The 17819-nt window shown below is 44.4% G+C and overlaps 1 protein-coding gene across 2 annotated transcripts in view; it reads left to right on the top strand.

Annotated features, from left to right (window-relative positions):
• ASTN2 (astrotactin 2) overlaps positions 1-17819 on the top strand; it is a 608691-nt gene that overhangs the window by 413536 nt on the left and 177336 nt on the right. For both annotated transcript variants that reach the window (XM_035112940.3, XM_088665019.1), the window contains 3 exons: positions 7585-7709; positions 8310-8414; positions 10710-10889. In XM_035112940.3, coding sequence (XP_034968831.3) covers positions 7585-7709; positions 8310-8414; positions 10710-10889 — 410 coding nt within the window. The remainder of the gene's footprint in view (positions 1-7584; positions 7710-8309; positions 8415-10709; positions 10890-17819) is intronic.

Below are 17819 nucleotides of genomic sequence, written 5' to 3'. Positions count from 1 at the left end.
ATTTGGCAAGAGTTTCAGTGTCTACAGTGCACTGTTGCCATTCTTCTCATGGGCGTAGCCAATATTTTTTTGTTTGGGGGGGGGGCAGGGTTTTTTGTTGGGGGAAGGGGGCAGAACCTCAGTTTGCTATGTATTTTTATTTATTTTTATTGATTCTGGGGGACAGCTGCCCCTCCCTGCCCGACCTTGGCTATGCCCATGATTCCGCTCCCCTCATTCCAAATGTACGTGGAGTTGCTTTACTCTGAAGGTGCAGATTTCATACATTCTGCTTTTTTAGTTTAAAGAATAATAGAATCTGTAGCAAGAAGACAGCATCTGACCAGACTGTGGTGCTGGTGGAAGAGGGCTAAACCTTCCCTGCCCTCACCACACACACACACACACACACACACACACACACACACCATTTTCCTGAAATCACCTCACCTCCGAAGCAGCAATAGCCCCATGGGACAAAACATACCGTTATTCTGCTGTCATGTTTCGCTTGGCACTAGATGTTGAACTGCCTAACTTGGTAGTGCCTTAGCCTGCCTGGCAATCGTTCTCCAGGGTCTCACAAAGAGATTCCGCTTTCTATCTGGGATCCTTTTCAAGGGAGATGTCAGAGACTGACCCCTTGATTTATACCTGTGATGAATGTTCTAGATTCCTCAGAAGGTGTTAGAGACCCTCATTCATTAGAGGGGGTGAATGGCCATCTGTCAGAGGCTCTTTAACTGTGATTCCTGCATTGCTGGGGGTTGGACAGAATGACCCTTAAGCGACTTTCCAACTCAACAGTTATGTGGATCCTTCCCATATTCATCCATAGCAAAACTTTTGTAAATGAGCTGATTTTCGTTTAGCTGAGATAACCATTCTAGGTTTTCTTGTAGGGAAGAAGAGAGTGTATTTTTTTTGTTACCGTTTTTTTCTGTCTTGAGGTTGTAAGGAAGCCCCCCCCCCCCGCTTTCCCTTTCTGTATAAACTGTCAGCATTGTATCTTGTCTGGCTTACTGGCTTGCAGATCAACAGGATTATATTCAGTGTGGCACCTTTCATATTAGCTGCTGCTGCAAAGCGCCTGAAGCAAAGAATCTGAAACAGGAGTGGTGGGAGAGAAGAATTGTCACACACATTCAGTGTGGGAAATAGAAGGCAGGGTACTGCAGACTTTGGGTAAACTGATGGCATGGGTGGCAGATCGGACACACCAAGTATATATAAGAGCCATAATGACTGGAACTATCTGCTGCCTGCATTAGAACAATTTGGGTGGGGGAACTTTGGCTATGTATAGCATTGGCGGAACTGTTATGTCCTATTGAATTCTGAATCTTGAAGAAGTGGCTACTGTTTTCTAGAACTAGTTACGAAACACCAGCTATATGCTGTACAAGACATTGATAATGCCTTAAATTCTTACCCAGAGGGTGGCAATCAACTTTGCTTGGGCATAAAAGAGACTTGAGATGTCCTGGGTTTGCAGTGTAGTCTAATGATGTGGTGGATGTTTTGCAGCCCTGTTCAGGGAGGCTTTTAATGTTTAATAGATTATTGTGTTTTATTTTTCTGTTGGAAGCCGCCCAGAGTATTATTTGTTCTTATACCCACGGCTTTTTTCAGCCGGAACTTGCTGGAACTCAGGGAGGTGTTCATGGTGAGTTATGGCACCTCTTTTTCTAGAAAAAAAGCATTGGGTATACCTAAATAAAGCAATTGAAAAGAGGCCAGTGAGTTTGGGGGTGGAGGATGACAGAGGCTGTGCTTGATTTAGACCGTTTATAGCATTAGATCTAAGCAAATTTAAACAATAACAACAAATGTTGGGAAAAATACACAGTAAGACTATTCATTTATTCATTCACTCATTGTGAATGAATAGTGATATGAATTCCTTCTCCCCACCACCACTACTCAATATCTCTAAGCCTCCTGGATCTCATTCAGGACACTGCCTGTTAATATGTTTTATGAGGCCCACAAGCAGGGCATAAAGGCAAAAGCGCTTTTGTACTTTCTCTCTCTTTTCTTTTCCACCCATGTTGTTGTTGTTGTTTAGTTGTTTAGTCGTGTCCGACTCTTCGTGACCCCATGGACCATAGCACGCCAGGCACTCCTGTCTTCCACCGCCTCCCGCAGTTTGGTCAAGCTCATGTTCGTAGCTTCAAGAACACTGTCCAACCATCTCGTCCTCTGTCGTCCCCTTCTCCTAGTGCCCTCCATCTTTCCCAACATCAAGGTCTTTTCCAAGGATTCTTCTCTTCTCATGAGGTGGCCAAAGTATTGGAGCCTCAGCTTCACGATCTGTCCTTCCAGGGAGCACTCAGGGCTGATTTCCTTAAAAATGGAAAGATTTGATCTTCTTGCAGTCCATGGGACTCTCAAGAGTCTCCTCCAGCACCATAATTCAAAAGGATCCATTCTTCGGCGATCAGCCTTCTTTATGGTCCAGCTCTCACTTCCATACATCACTACTGGGAAAACCATAGCTTTAACTATACGGACCTTTGTCGGCAAGGTGATGTCTCTGCTTTTTAAGATGCTGTCTAGGTTTGCCATTGCTTTTCTCCCAAGAAGCAGGCGTCTTTTAATTTCGTGACTGCTGTCACCATCTGCAGTGATCAAGGAGCCCAAGAAAGTAAAATCTCTCACTGCCTCCATTTCTTCCCCTTCTATTTGCCAGGAGGTGATGGGACCAGTGGCCATGATCTTGGTTTTTTTGATGTTGAGCTTCAGACCATATTTTGCGCTCTCCTCTTTCACCCTCATTAAAAGGTTCTTTAATTCCTCCTCACTTTCTGCCATCAAGGTTGTGTCATCTGCATATCTGAGGTTGTTGATATTTCTTCCGGCAATCTTAATTCCGGCTTGGGATTCATCTAGTCCAGCCTTTCGCATGATGAATTCTGCACATAAGTTAAATAAGCAGGGAGACAATATACAACCTTGTCGTACTCCTTTCCCGATTTTGAACCAATCAGTTGTTCCATATCCAGTTCCACCCATACCAACTCCCAAACCTGCAAATCCCCAGGTCGGTGGCATTTTGTTTCCAGGTGGATATACATAGAGAGAGTAGAGCTAAAACAACATATAGCAATTAAAAAAGGGCAAGACATTGACTCATGGTACAATGAAATCCAATTAAAAAACCAAAAACAAACCCGCCACAGTTGCGGTAATATAGCAACAAAAACCAAGAGAAAATGTGCATATATATACATTTTAAAAAACTTCCAGATAGCAATGTCCACGAAACTACCAGCAAAAGCTGCTTCTTCTTCTTCTTCTTCTTCTTCTTCTTCTTCTTCTTCTTCTTCTTCTTCTTCTTCTTCTTCTTCTTCTTCAGAAAAGCATATATAATATAAATGTACCCCAATATGCTAAAGGCATATTGACATATCAATTCAAAGAGAAGGGAGTCCAAGATGGATGGAAATTTCTAAAAGGAGAAATATTGAAGGCCCAAATGCAGACCATTCCAAAAAGAAAGAAATGTGGGAGGCATCTAAGGAAACTACTGTGGCTGCATAAGGAGTTTAGAGATGAGCTGAAAGTTAAGAAGGAGATGTACAAGAAATGGGAGAAAGGGGAAATCACAAAAGAGCCATACACACAAGTAACCATAAGTAGGGATAAGGTCAGGTGGACTAAGGCTCAGCATGAGCTCAGGCTTACATGAGAGCTTAAAAATAAAAATAAATAAATGTTTCTTTGGCTTCTGGAAGAACAAGCAAGTGGTAGGTACTCTGTATGGAAAAAGAGAGAGAGAAATGCTATTGGGTGATAGAGAAAAGGCGGAACTACTCAACACCTTCTTTGCCTCTGTCTTCACCCAAAAGGAAAGAAATGCTGAACCTGGTGATAACAGAATAACTGATATAAGGATGGGGGTACAGCCCAAGATTGGAAAAGAGCTAGTAAGGGAACATCTAGCTATGTTAAACGAATTCAAATCTCCAGGGCCTGATGAGCTGCATCCAAGGGTACGAAAGGAGCTTGCGGGTGTAATTTCAGAGCCTTTGTCTATAGGCTTTGAGAGTTATTGGAGAACAGGTGAGGTTCCCTACAGGCTGCAGGTGAGCTAATGTTGTCCCCATATTTGAAAAAGGCAGGGGGAGAAGACCCAGGTAACTACCGACTGGTGAGCTTGACATTGGAAAGGTCCTAGAACAGATAATTGAACAGTAGGGCTGTGAACATTTAGAAATGGATGCTGTGATTACTAAGACCTATCATGGGTTTCTCAAAAATAAGTCCTGCCAGACCAATCTAATTCCTTTTTTTATGGAGTTACATGCTTGGTGGATCAGAGAAATGCTGTGAAATAGTGTATCTTGATATCAGTAAGGCTTTTGACAAAGTCTCCCACGATATTCTCATGAGGAAGCTAGTGAAATGTGGGTTGAATGTGGTTAGGTGGATTTGTAGCTGGCTGACGGACTGAACCCTAAGAGTACTCATTGATGGTTCATCGTCATCCTGGAAAGAAGTGACAAGTGGGGTGCAACAGGGTTCTGTCCTGGGCCCCTTGTTGTTCAGTGTCTTTATGAAGAAACCCAATGTATTGGATGAAGAAATTGGGGGAATGCTCATCAAATTTGCAGATGAAACCAAACTGGGAGGGATGGCTAATGCTGAGGAAGACAGAATCAGAATTCAAAATGACCTTAACAGATTGGAGAGCTGGGTCCAAGCTATCAAAATGAGTCTCAATAGGGGGAAATGTAAGGTTCTGCACTTAGGCAGGAAGAACCAGATGCACAAATACAAGATGGGGGATTCCTGGCTTACCAGTAGTACGTGTGAAAAGAGTCTAGGGGTCTTGGTGGACCACATGCTCAACATGAGTCAATAGTGTGACGCAGCAGCAAAAAAAGCTAACGCTATTCTAGGCTGCATCAACAGAAGACTATGTTGGGTATTAGTGAGTATATTTTCCAACTCACAAGGTGTCCAGCACACTCCTCTGTGTGCGTCACTCTGCACAGCATTGCAAGGCCTTTTGGAGACAATCACCAATGCAATAAACTCACTTCACACCCATGGTTCAGGCAGTAAAGTTTATTGCCAGTTTGCAGCTTAATGGTTCTGTACATCATTAGCCCATAAATTAGTCACTAGCATGCTGCTAGGACAGTCCGCTTCTGAAGATGGTTCTCTCCCTCCCAGCAGAGAGAGCAGAGAGAGAAGGGAACAAGCTCAATTCTTTCTCTCAGTCTCTTATCCAGGCCATAATAACTCTGCGCATGAACATTACTTCATTCTTCTGATCTTGACGCCACCTGCTTCTAGATAGTTTATATGAACGGTGCAGATAAGGAATGACTACTGGTTTCAGTTTCATATATCAACAGTCTAGTGTCCAAATTAAGGTCAGACCACACCAAGCCTGCTGCCTTGAGTGCCTGGGGTGTGCATGCATGTGTGTGTGTGATGTTGGCAGGCCCACAGCATGCTGACGTCACTTGTGCACGTCCTGCGAGCGTGCCAACGTGACGTGCACGTCCCACAGTGTGCACACGCCACCAAGTGGAATTGGGCGGGGGATCAGCCCCTTCATTTAAAATTTGTGGGTGCCTGGAGATCCAGGGCTGTGCATGGTTGCTGCCTATGAACAACGCCTGGAATACTATGTCCAGTTCTGGCCACCACAATTTAGGAAGGATGTTGACAAACTGGAATGTATGAAGAGGAGGGCAGCTAAGATCAAGGATCCAGAAGCCAATCCTTATGATTGAAGGAGCTAGTTTATTTAGCCTGGAAAAGAGGAGACTGAGAGGAGATATGAAAGCCGTCTTCAAATATCCAAAGGGCTGTCACATGGAAGATGCAGCAAGGTTGTTTTCTCATGCTCTGGAGGGTAGGAGTTGAACCAATGGCTTCAAGTTACAAGAAAAGAGGTTCCGACTAAACACCAGAAAGAACTTTCTGACAGTAAGAGCTGTTCAACAGTGGAACAGACTCCCCCGAGAGGTGGTGGACTCTCCTTCCCTGGAGGATTGTAAGCAGAGGTTGGTTGGTCGTCTGTCATGGATGCTTTGGCTGAGATTCCTGCATTGCGGGGGGGGGTTGGACTAGATGACCCTTGGGACCCTTCCAACTCTAAAATTCTCTGGTTCTGTGACATGTGCTTAAATATGCGTTGGAGAGCTCCCTGATGGTGGTTATGTCACGTGTGAACAGAATAGGAAGATCATAGGAAGGAAGTCAGGGCTTATCCAGACTTCCTTTGGGGCTGTTTCCAGGCACAGGTCCACACTTGAACATGCCATGTCATGTCCATGTGCTTCCCACCCTCCGCCTGAACACTTTCCCCACAAAACCCATTCTCTACCGCTGAATCGGAGCAAATGCAAATCCGCAGAAAACCTGAATTGATGTAAAACCTGAATTGATGTTTGTTCTGACTCAGGAATAAAGAGTGGCTTTTCATAGAGGAAGTGACAGGGCAAGGAAATAAAAAGCTTTCAGACACAGTGCTTTAAAGCACGGACCTTTGCCTAGAAAGTGTCAGGCAAACAGGTAAGTGTTGTAGCTTGTGCAGAGTTTCATATTGGCTTGTGTATGTGTATTTTAAAGAAAGAATAAAAGGGGGGAACAATACAGCAGACCCCCGAGGGATCTAATTAACAGCTCCTGTTTCTTGGAGGGGAAATCCAGGTTTGAAGCTGAATGGCGGTGTCACATCTCAAAGAGGCAGTGTCTGCCTGCCTTCCAGAGTACATCTGCAGAGTGTTCTGGGACGAGGTTGGCGGCAGCCATCCTCCCAGACAGCAGCCTTGCTGAACGTTCCTTTGCTGAGTGTAAGTGGCTCCTAAAAGCCAAGGCACCAGGCTGACTGCCTCGCGGCACTCCCTGGGCAGCCCTGTTAGTTACTTGCACCTTGTGGTGGAGAGCCAATGGTAAGGGAAATTGCATCTGCAAAACCAAAACAATGCACTCAAGCAACTTGAAAGCACAATGTTTTCAGTCTATCTCCACCAGACAAAAAAGGTCTCGACGAGATAGAATGCCAATAGGCAAAGACTGGAGCATGTAAAACAAACGTAGCAAACAGTGGCAAAATAAAAAAAATTCCTTCAGTAGCACCTTAAAGACCAACTAAGTTTATATTTTGGTATGAGCTTTCGTGTGCATGCACACTTCTTTGGTATCTGAAGAAGTGTTCGCTTAATGTTTCCTACTACCTAACACTGTGCTCAAATTCTCTGCCCAGATCATTATTTTTGAGTCTTCTTTCTGTCTTTTTTTTAAAAAAATCATTTTTATTAATTTTCCCACTTTAACAATCCAATCCAATCACATTAAATATTCCAAATTATACATATACATATCAAATAATCCAAATATTTTGCCAAATTATAATTTCTTCGGTATTTCCCATGCTTCAAGCTCAGAAGGCTCTAATCATCTCATAATTCTACTGCATTTCATAGTCATTTTCGGTGATTCCTCTATTCCTTTCTGTTGTTATCCTTCATTCTTTCACAGCCTCTGAGTTGTTCCCACAAGCGAGTTAAAACAAATGATGTGTTTCGGTGTGGATTTTATGTCTATGATTCCCTTTTTGAGTTTTCTGATTTCTTTCTGCAGGGAGAATAATTTCATCAAGGACTTTCCCCAGTTGGCTGATGCGTTGATGGTGATCCCGTTACCCGTTGAGGAGCAGTGCCGTGGTGTGCTCTCTGAGCCACTTCCAAACCTCCAGCTGCTCACAGGTAGGAGGGTTGGACATAGTTGTGACTCAGCCTAGAGCTCTAGGTGGAGGGTAGTTCTTATTAATGCCCAGTTGGTAAGGAAACAGTTTAAGCTGCTTGATGGAGTGGTCACTGGCAGGTGAAAGGTGCAGGGGAGGCAGAGCCAAATGGAGCTGATATTTCAGCAAAGCCAAATGCATTGCCTTCCTCCTTTCCCTCTGTTGCAGCCTGATGGAATAGCTGCTACAGACTGACAGCTGTATGAGAGCCGAAAGAAACTAGTCTATGGGCAGAGCTGCATGCCACAATTTTTGTGGCTGGAAATTACGTTTTTTTTCCTGGGTAATTTCCAATTCTTATGCCGTGTTAAGTGATGCTTCTTCTAAAACACACACCCTGTTGGTGACAGTAAGCATGGCTCTGTCATCATCTTGCCTGCAGCCTGTTCATTGAAGAACCCCAGCAGTGACTATTGCTATGAGGCTGTATCTCTGTTACTGCACCCTTCATAATCCCAAAGCTTGTGACAATGAAATAAGCCTGCGGGAGCGCAAGTAGACAGCTCTCTTCTCTGGCCACCTCCTGCCTCTTGTGCTCTAACTCCAAATTATTTCTTCACAGGTGATATCCGGTATGACGAAGCCATGGGCTACCCCATGGTTCAGCACTGGAGGGTCCGAAGCAACCTGTATAAAGTAAAGCTAAGCACCATTGCCCTCTCAGCAGGTGAGAACAGCTACATTACAGTAACGATTGCAAGCTGGGAGGCGGCTGTAGTTCTTTGGCAGAGACTTATGCTGCAACTTGCAATGATTTGGGGTTTATGTGCTGCCTGGTAACTTCTCAGTGGGAGTGTTTGAAACTCCTCGTGGTTCCATTTAGCTCAGTATCGTCTACCCTGACTGGTAGTGGTTCTCCAGGGCTTCAGGGCTCATTGCCAGCCCCACCTGCAGATGCCAAGGATTTATCTTGGGGTCTTTGGCATGCAGAGCAGATGCTCTACCACTGAGGAATACCCCTTCCCTAATAAAGGATCATAAGAAGTGGCCATATTCTGGGTCAGGCTGTTTATCCATCTAGCCCAGTAATGTCTAGTCTGGCTGGTCTCAGGCACGGATGGCTCTGCCTACTAATATTCTTTCACGTCACCATTTACTTGGTCCTTGTAACTGGATATGACAATGATTGTCCTTGTGGTCTTGTTCCCATGGCTTTCTGCACCAGGGGCAGTAAAGATGCTGCTGTGTAGGGGGAGGGGCAAGGTGGTGTCATAATTGGTGCTATGCAAACACACCAACACTATAATAATAATAATAATAATAATAATAATAATAATAATAATAATAATAAATTTATTTATACCCCGCCCTCCCCAGTCAAAACCGGGCTCAGGGCGGCTAACACCAATAAAATTACAATAAGACATTTTAAAAAACCCAACAATTACAAAAATACAACCTCATTTTAAGTAGTCCATAAATCCAAACCACGAGGGAGGAATGGCCCATGGAGGAGAGGGCTATCTGTGCCTAAGCTCTACCTCCAGATGTGAAAGCAGTAATGTTTCTGAATCCTAGTCGCTGGAAACCACAGGAAGGGAGAATTGCTGTTGGACTCAGGTCCTGCTTTTTGGTTTCCATGGGCATCTGGGCCACTGTGAGAGCAGAATGCTGGAGTAGATAGACTATTGGCCTGATCTAACAGGCTCTTCTAATGTATTAGATCCACTGTGTGTTTGCCCAGCACTGATCTCTCTGCTTGTCCTTCCCACTCTCCATATTTTCAGAAAGTCAGGCAAGTGCTGCTGTTCCACCCTCCTGTTGACTGCTATGTGTGCTCTACCACTGAGCTACAATGCCTCCCTCTAAGGCTAAGGTTATGCCATGCATCTATAGCATTCTGCATAGGTTGGCAGCCAAAGCAACAGAAACACTAGGGATTTTGCTTATCACAAACAATAATGTGCTCGTTTTTGTTTTTGTTTTTTTTGTATTTACCACCCAATATCTGTGTAAGGCCATTAATTTCATGTTCCCGTTTTTCAGATGAGATGCCTGAGGCTGAGAGTGACTTGGCTGAATTAATCAGCATGTCTATAACATATCCGAACTCGGATTTTCTGACTTCTCTTATTTTTAAGGACAACACTGTCTGATTCTACTCATAAAGTACGGTCATCAGGCACTCTTTGCTGTGGCATCCAAGTCTTATGGTGATGGGTCTTTAGCCCTCTGCACACTCCCACCAGAAAACATGCACTATTCTATGTTTTACATAGTGCATATTTACATTGTGCAGCTCACTCACATGGAAGAGAGTAATGGCCACCAAGCTAGATGGCTTTGAAAGAGGATTAGATAAATTCATGGAGGATGAACTATTAGCCATGAAGGCTATGCTCTGCCTCCACAGTTGGGAGGCAGTCTATTTCTGGATCCCAGTTGTTGAAAACCACAGGGTGGGGATTGTGCTCAGATCCTGCATGTGGGTTTCCCACTGGCATCTGGTCAGCCACTGTGAGAACAGGACGCTGGACTGACTCAGCAGGCTCTTCTTAAGTTCTTATGGTATTATCCCATTCTTTGGAATTGGTTTTTGGCCCCATTTATCTAAAAGGCAGCCCCCCAGAGCACAGGTGATAAACAAATACTCACTGATCTTACTGTGTTGGTTGCTGAAATGGCTGCATTGAAGGTCGCAGTCTTGCAAAACAGGTCCAACGGTGTAGGTTCGAAGGTGGACGTGTGCAGAGGGATAAAGAAGAGCAAGCTTCACCTGAGAAGTCCTTATGATGGAACCAGCAGTGCAGCAAATAGTGCACCCAGTTCTCGAATCTGCTTGCCAAGCACCCAAACTGGAATTTGTAGAAGCAGCTAATGGAGAAGGAGGGCACACTGAACAATTGGTCAATAGTGTATGTGAATGGCATTCCAGGTTCCCTTCTGTTGCGTCGTTTCTTAACTTATAAAAAAATAAAATAAAATCTGTGACATCCCTCCTCCTCCCTCTTGGCTCTTGCAGGATTTTTTAATGTCCTGAAGATCCTGAACAAGGACAGCAGCCGTGAAGAACTGCTCTACTTCATTCAGCAGTATGGCTCCCACTACATAGCAGAGGCCCTCTATGGGTCTGAGTTCACCTGCACCATCCACTTTCCCAGCAAGAAAGTCCAGCAGCAGCTCTGGTTCCAGTATCAGAAAGGTAAGATGCTCCTGGAAGCTTGCAGAAGTTTTCTCGCTTACTCCCACTTTCCTTTGCTTATCACAAGTTCCTTCTGTTGCATGGCTGAGGAGAGGGCTCCTTTCCAGTGCAGCCGCCTGGGGCCACCACTTTTTTTTTCTCCTCCCAGATGCACACCTCTCTCCCACCCCCACCAAGTCCATCTGCGCTCCTTGCTTTCCGCCTGCAAGGCTTTCGCTTGCTGTCCTGTTTCTGAGCCCAACACGCTGTGATCCTTGTCATCTGCTTGCCAGCCCTCTGAAAATTGCTGAGGGTGATTTGAGTAGGTTTCTATAAATGTGACATAATTGAGCTGTCTGGGAATGGTTCCGTTTTATCGCTTGCGACAATGACGGTCTTTAAGGAAGTATATTAATTCAGTAGCAGACTCATTGTGCAGTGTCATAAATAACCAGACACATCATTAAACAGGGCAATAAACTTTGGGACTTTGAAGTGATACAATTAGGTTATATTTCTAAAAGTTCAGTGATTTGCCATAGCCAGCTTTATTTGCTGCCTCCAAAAACTACATGGCCACCTGGTTCTTGCAGCTTGCCTACCACGTACCGTTTTCAGAAAGTTGGGCCACTGCTAATCCCAGTAAATGCTGGTTAAATTGTATAGCTTGTTGTGAAAACAAATCTCCAGAAATAATTGATCAGGGTCCATCAGCATAAAACCCCAATGTGCATGAGATAAAGATCCTCCTCAACACTATTTCATGTTCGTCGGCGACACAGAATGGAACTGCCGTGCGCTGGAATTGGGGGGGGGGGTGTCGCTCCCTAGGGACATTTGCCTCACTCCTTATCTGCTGGTTTATAAGGCTATTAGCAATTATGGCTATCTACTGTCTGCAGTCTGGTATTGGGCTGTGCACTGCATTCAGGAGAAGAGATGGAACACTGTAAGCATAATATACTTTTAAAGTACATTTGAAGCATATCATCCCCCTCTCCCAAGAATTCCGGGCACTGTAGTTTGTTACAGATTGATGGGAATTGCAACTCTGTGGGTGATAAACAGCAGTGCACATAGTTCTTGGGTGGGAGTGTTTCCAATGTCCTTTAAAGTTATTGTGCATAGGCAAGTTATTGCGCATAGGCAACCTGATGCAAGACAATGCAGGTGAGTGAAATTTGCAATCTGGATGCAAAACAGTGTGACCCTCCCAACCATTTCCTGGACAGTCTTATTACCTCCCATGTTTCCCTGTGTGTTGTGTTTTGTATAAAATGCATTCAGAACTCATCCAACCCATTTGTTTCAGTCTTAAACAATGATAAATGACAAATCACTAGAGAGTGGGGGAAATGTGAGTGTGTGTTCCTCCTTCCATGTCATTGATCTTACCCACTGTGTGATTTATGGGAAGACTTAAGAATGGTTGATTATAATGATGGTATGAATGAGTAAACCAGACTGAATCCTGTAGGTTAAAAATGCAGGTTTGTGTAGTAAATCCGGTGTAAATTTCAGCTTGGTTGAGGGATTTGCGCCTCAGTGAATTCCACTCAGTAGCTTTCTTTAAAAAAAAAATATGTAATGTCCTTTCCCACAAAGAGAAACCTTTACTCTTCTGCATTTCACTTCTTTACGGATAAGAATACAGCAGTGGTTACCAGTGTGGCGCCCATGGACACTTATGTGCCCACAGAGATGTTCCTTGGTGCCCACAGGGCTGGCTCCCCATTCCCAGTGACCTTAAGTTTGGGAGAAGAATCCAATAGGATAGTATTTGTGTGTGGTGCCCATAGTCAGTTCTCCAGTTGCCAATGTGACAATGGGAAGCAAAAAAAGGTTGTCACCCCCTGACCAACAGAAAGATTTATTGTAAAGAATGCAAATAAACATCTTTGCATTTTGTGTCAGGGCAGGGTGTTGTGGCATTTTTGCTTTCAATAACCAGGCTTTCAAATAATGTAGGGTTCCTTCTTGGACGGTAGCATAACAACTGTAGCTGGGAGGGTTTGTGAGGGTTGAAACCAGGTTATTGATTCTTTGCTTATCATTTTTAATGCCTTATTCTTCCACCAAAAAGCCAACCATTGTTATCTTCTCTCTCTCCACCCACAACCTCACAACAATCCTGTAAGGCTGAGTGTCATCCAGCTAAGCTTCATGGCCGAGTAAGGATTTTAACCCAGGCGTCACTGCTCTAAGTCCTATACCACACTGGTCCTCAGTTATATACTAATTGATTAAACCACAAGACAACAAAACGTGATCATGTTTCTGGTATCTGACATTCTGGCATCTAATTCCTCTTGCATTGCTTCACCAGTGTGAGGGCAGGAGGAGAGAAACTATCCCGACCTTTAAAAAAGAAGAATTTGTTTGGGGAACTTCATATTGTCTGCTCATATTAGCTCTCTCCATATTCTTCCCTAGTTTGGAGATGCTGGGGATTGAACCTATTGCTGAGCCTATATACCTTAAGCCAGTGGTTCCCAACAGGTGGTCCGCGGACCCCCAGGGGTCCGCGAGCTATGCCAGAGGGGTCCGCAAGTTGCTACCGTATTAGAATAAAAAATATGTTAAATATATTTCGTATGATAACAGATTTGTTGTTTTGGCCGCTTCCTGCATGAGCAGAGTCTAGCGCAAAACTAGAATTAGATAGAGGCAGTAGTTCTGCTGTATGCCATTAGGTGGCGCTTTACAAACACTACTGTTTGGCAAAGAGGCAGCACACGCATTCTACTAATGCTCAACCTCCCCAAGATGCTTTGCGCGCATCGGCTTCATTTGTGCGCTACTGCGCAGGTACCCTGTCTTCTCCATTCCCCTCCCTCCTCCCTGGCGCACGCTGCCTCTTTGCAAAACAGTAGTGTTTGTAAACAAAGCGTTGTTTCTCGCGGAAGCTACAGTTCGCGTAGTTAAAAATGGACCGTTGGTTAAAAAGTGGTTCGTTAAAACGACAAAGGCCTACAGATGAAGAGGAAGAGAATGCATTTGATGTTCAAGCAAGTAAGTCAGCGACTCTCGAACCGATCTTGTCAGTGTCCATTGAACCTAAATCGTCGGCGTCCCTTGAACCTAACCCTTCCAAGATCAGTGTTAAACTTACTGGAAAAATTAGATTAGGAATTAGGAATTAGATTTAGGATTAGGAATTAATGGGGGTCCTTGTCACAATAGCGGCTCGATGAGGGGTCCTTGAGAAAATTTTGTTGGGAACCCCTGCCTTAAGCAACACACCTAAGGAAAAGGGCAAAGGGTTCGGAGATGGAAGATTAGTGGAATGGCTGTTATCATCACAGAGACACATCTCCACCACTCTAACACAGGGATGGGGAACATTTAGCCTTCCAGAAGTCCTCCAGTCATCCATGACCACTAGCCATGCAGAGGGGTGGGGTGGCAGGGAGTTAGAGTCCAGCAGCTGAAGGCTTCCTCAACCTTGGCCCTCCAAATGTTTTTGGCCTACAACTCCCAGGATTCCTAGCTAGCAGGACCGGTGGTCAGGGATGATGGGAACTGTAGTCTCAAAACATCTGGAGGGCCGAGGTTGAGGAAGCCTGGGTTACAGGTTCTCCAACACTGTTTTAAACTAATCACACAAGATCTACCAATATTGTAAAATGCTGTAAAACACCACACTTGGCAACAAAAATGTCACAGCTGAGCTATGGGACACCCCATTAGTTCACCATTTAAGCACAAAATCATGTTTATATAGGTATGCTGAGTATATCCTCAGAAACTGAACCTTGACTATGGGATTAATTTCCCTGAGATTCAATGCCCAAGCTTGAGAGCTACTACTAAAGGTGTGTGTCCCTGATCTAGGTGAAGATATAGGGAGTCCTTCATTGGAAGATTCAGAGAAGAGCCATAACTCTTCAGCTTTGCACACATAAAGTTCCAGGTTCAAACCCCAGAAGCACCAGATCCCTACCCAAAACTTTGCAGAGCTGCTGCCAGTCAGTGTACACAGTACTGAGCTTGATGGACCAGTGGTCTGAGTCAGTATAAGATTCCTACACACCCAAAACACATAGAGAAAATATGAATTCTTTGCTTCTTAATGCTTTAGATGGTGTGTGTGTGTGGGGGGTCTTCTTAAATAGCCCTTGTTGTTATTGTTGTTTAGTCATTTAGTCGTGTCCGACTCTTCGTGACCCCATGTACCTACCTTTACCTAAAATTTCTGCTGCAGCTGCTGCTGCAAGAAAGAGAGATTGTGTTCAGCCTGCTTCTCTTTGTGTTTAAGAAATAATAGGAGCCAATACAAGAAAGGAAAAGAAACCCCTAATACCTGAGTAGCAGGGAGTCAAACTTGATGAAGTTACCCTGTGTACGCCTACAGGAATTTCTGTTTGCTGCTGTTGCAATTACTGCATCTCCTAATACAAGAGAGAATGTTTCTGTTTCTTCCCCACCTACCAAGCATAATTTGTTTTTAAGACCTTGTGAAACAGACCTGCCATTAAGGGGGAAGGAGGAGGCGAGAGAGATGAAGTGTTTTTAATAACACCAGCTTTTCCCCTTCTTATTATTTTTGCAGTGAACATTTAATTCAATTTCCTCTCTATTACCCAGCCTTCTAAAAACACAATGCACCCTGAAGCACACACCCAGAAACAAAAGGCACAGCAAAACACATTATTTGTGCAAGTGACAAAACAGTTATGCAGCTGTTTATCAATCCACATACGTGTATACCAATAGCAAATGTGGGTGAATGAGTGCCTATCAGTGTTGGAACTGAAACAGGGGCCACCCCCACACCCAACTCAAAATGGTTTCTACAACACTTACCGGTAGGTGTGCCCCCCCCCCTATATAACACAGACATGTAGACATTTTTAAGTTAAGAGAAAGGTAATGGGATGAGATGTGTGGAACCAAATGTAGCCCAGAGGGAGCTGAGCGTACTCAGCTGTCCAGAAGGGAAACATCACTTCATCTCAGCTGAAAGAGGAAAATGGACCGAAGGAGCAGGGGCATTCCTGTTAGGGGCTGAGGATATGATGCAACATTTTCTGGCCCTCTTTGTAAACATAAGTGTGCACGCACACACAGACACGTATCTGACGAGCCATTGAAATTAATGGATCTATGGTAGGTTTTATACAATCAGAGCATTATCATACTACTTTAAGTGCTCATCACTTTCCCCAAGGAATCTGAAGCTTGTTAAGCTGCAGTTCGCTATTCTCCTCACAGAGCTAACAATTCTGAGTAGTTTAACAATATTTTTGTAAACTGCTTTGAGGTTTTATTGCAACTGAGCAGTACAGTCAAACCTCAGAACTCAAACATAATCCATTCTGAAAGACCACCTGACTTCCGAAACATTTGAGTTCAGAGTCGCGGCTTCTGATTGGTTGCAAGAGCTTCTTGTACTCAAGCGGAAGCTGTGTCAGATGTTCGAGTTCCGAGGAATGTTCGAGAATCGGAACACTTCCGGGTTTTTGGCGTTCAGGAAATGTTTGGCAGCGGAGCTGTTTTGAGTTCTGAGGTTTGAGTATACCGGTATATACATTTTATGAAAATAATAGAAATATTTTCCTCCTACCTGGGAACTATGGTTCTGTGAGGGGAACAGGGGTCTCTTAACAACTCTCAACACCCTTGTTGTTGTTGTTTAGTTGTCTAAGTCATGTTTGACTCTCCGTGACCCCATGAACCAGAGCATGCCTTGGAAACTCTCACTTTCTTCTCAAATCTTCTCCTTTTTTATGTCCATGGAGTTTTCTTGGCAAAATACTGGAGTGGTTTTCCAGTGCCTTCTCCACTCAACACCCTTAGCTTACTACATTTCCCAGGATTCTCTTGGGGGAAGCCAAGACTGTTTCAAGTTGTATGATCCTGTTTTAAACATGTACAGTCATACCTCGACATCCGAACGCTTCGACTTCCGAAGGTTTCGACTTCCGAAGTCGACAACACCAGAAGTCTTTTCACCGCACTCGCCCGGCGTGCGTATTCTGCGCCTGCGCCGACCGCACGCTTCGACACCCGAAAACCTCGACTTACGAAGACGGCCGTGGAACAGATCGTCTTCATAAGTCAAGGTACCACTGTATAGCCCATGTGAGTCATCACTCAGTAAGAACCCATTGCTGTGGCTTAGCAGTCGCTTGCAAATGCCATTCTCTCCTCACCAAAGCAGGAAAGGCCAATTCAGAGAGTTCTGCTTTGCCAAGAGAGGCACGTGGATTGCAGCTGGGGTAGAAACGTCCTGTGTCTTTCTCCATCTGTGCTGAAAACAGGACAGCAGAGCAGATGCAAAGTAGGAGCCTTCCTCCCCCCCCCCAGCATACAGCGAGCATGTGGGGTGGACCTCTGTGAATCACAAATGCACCATAAACTAAAATGTGCTGTTCCTCTCCCCTCTGCCCATTTGCTGTTGGGAGAGTGGAACAGATGGTGGGCTTCGCTTAAACTGCAATGTGGCTATTTGGCTAAAGCCAAGGCAGTCAAGTGCTCTGTCAACAGAACAGAGTGTGCTTTAAGTCCACTTAAATGAATCTATGGCTTTCCCAAATGCTCTCTGTAGTGGTATATTGACTACAAAAGATGCTCCCTGGAACAGCGTACGCGGCAAGTGCTTATTTATAAAACACAATATTGCTTCTGCGATTCAGTCTGGCACAGGCTGCCTGCAACAGCCAGCTCATAAAAGCAAACATTTCAAAATTGCAATAAAAAAAACACCAAAAACCAAAAATATTGATAGGCGGCAGCCATAAATGTAATGTTTATCGAAGGGCCGTGGGTGAAGGCAGCACAGCAATTAGAAAGAAGAGACACATACATACCCCAATCCAGGTGATTATTTGCAATCTCAGTTGTTTCTACATACTGAAGCCATTCTTTGTCTCTCAATTTGGCATAAAGGCCCACTGGCAGGGCCCACCCATTAAAGCTAAAACCCACACAGGAAGGGGCAGTCCACAC

This window comes from Zootoca vivipara, chromosome Z2, assembly GCF_965207765.1.
Source record: "Zootoca vivipara chromosome Z2, rZooViv2.hap1.1, whole genome shotgun sequence".
NCBI classification, from domain to species: Eukaryota; Metazoa; Chordata; class Lepidosauria; order Squamata; family Lacertidae; genus Zootoca; species Zootoca vivipara.
Note: the sequence above shows the minus strand (reverse complement) of the source record. Positions and strands in the feature narration are given on the sequence as shown.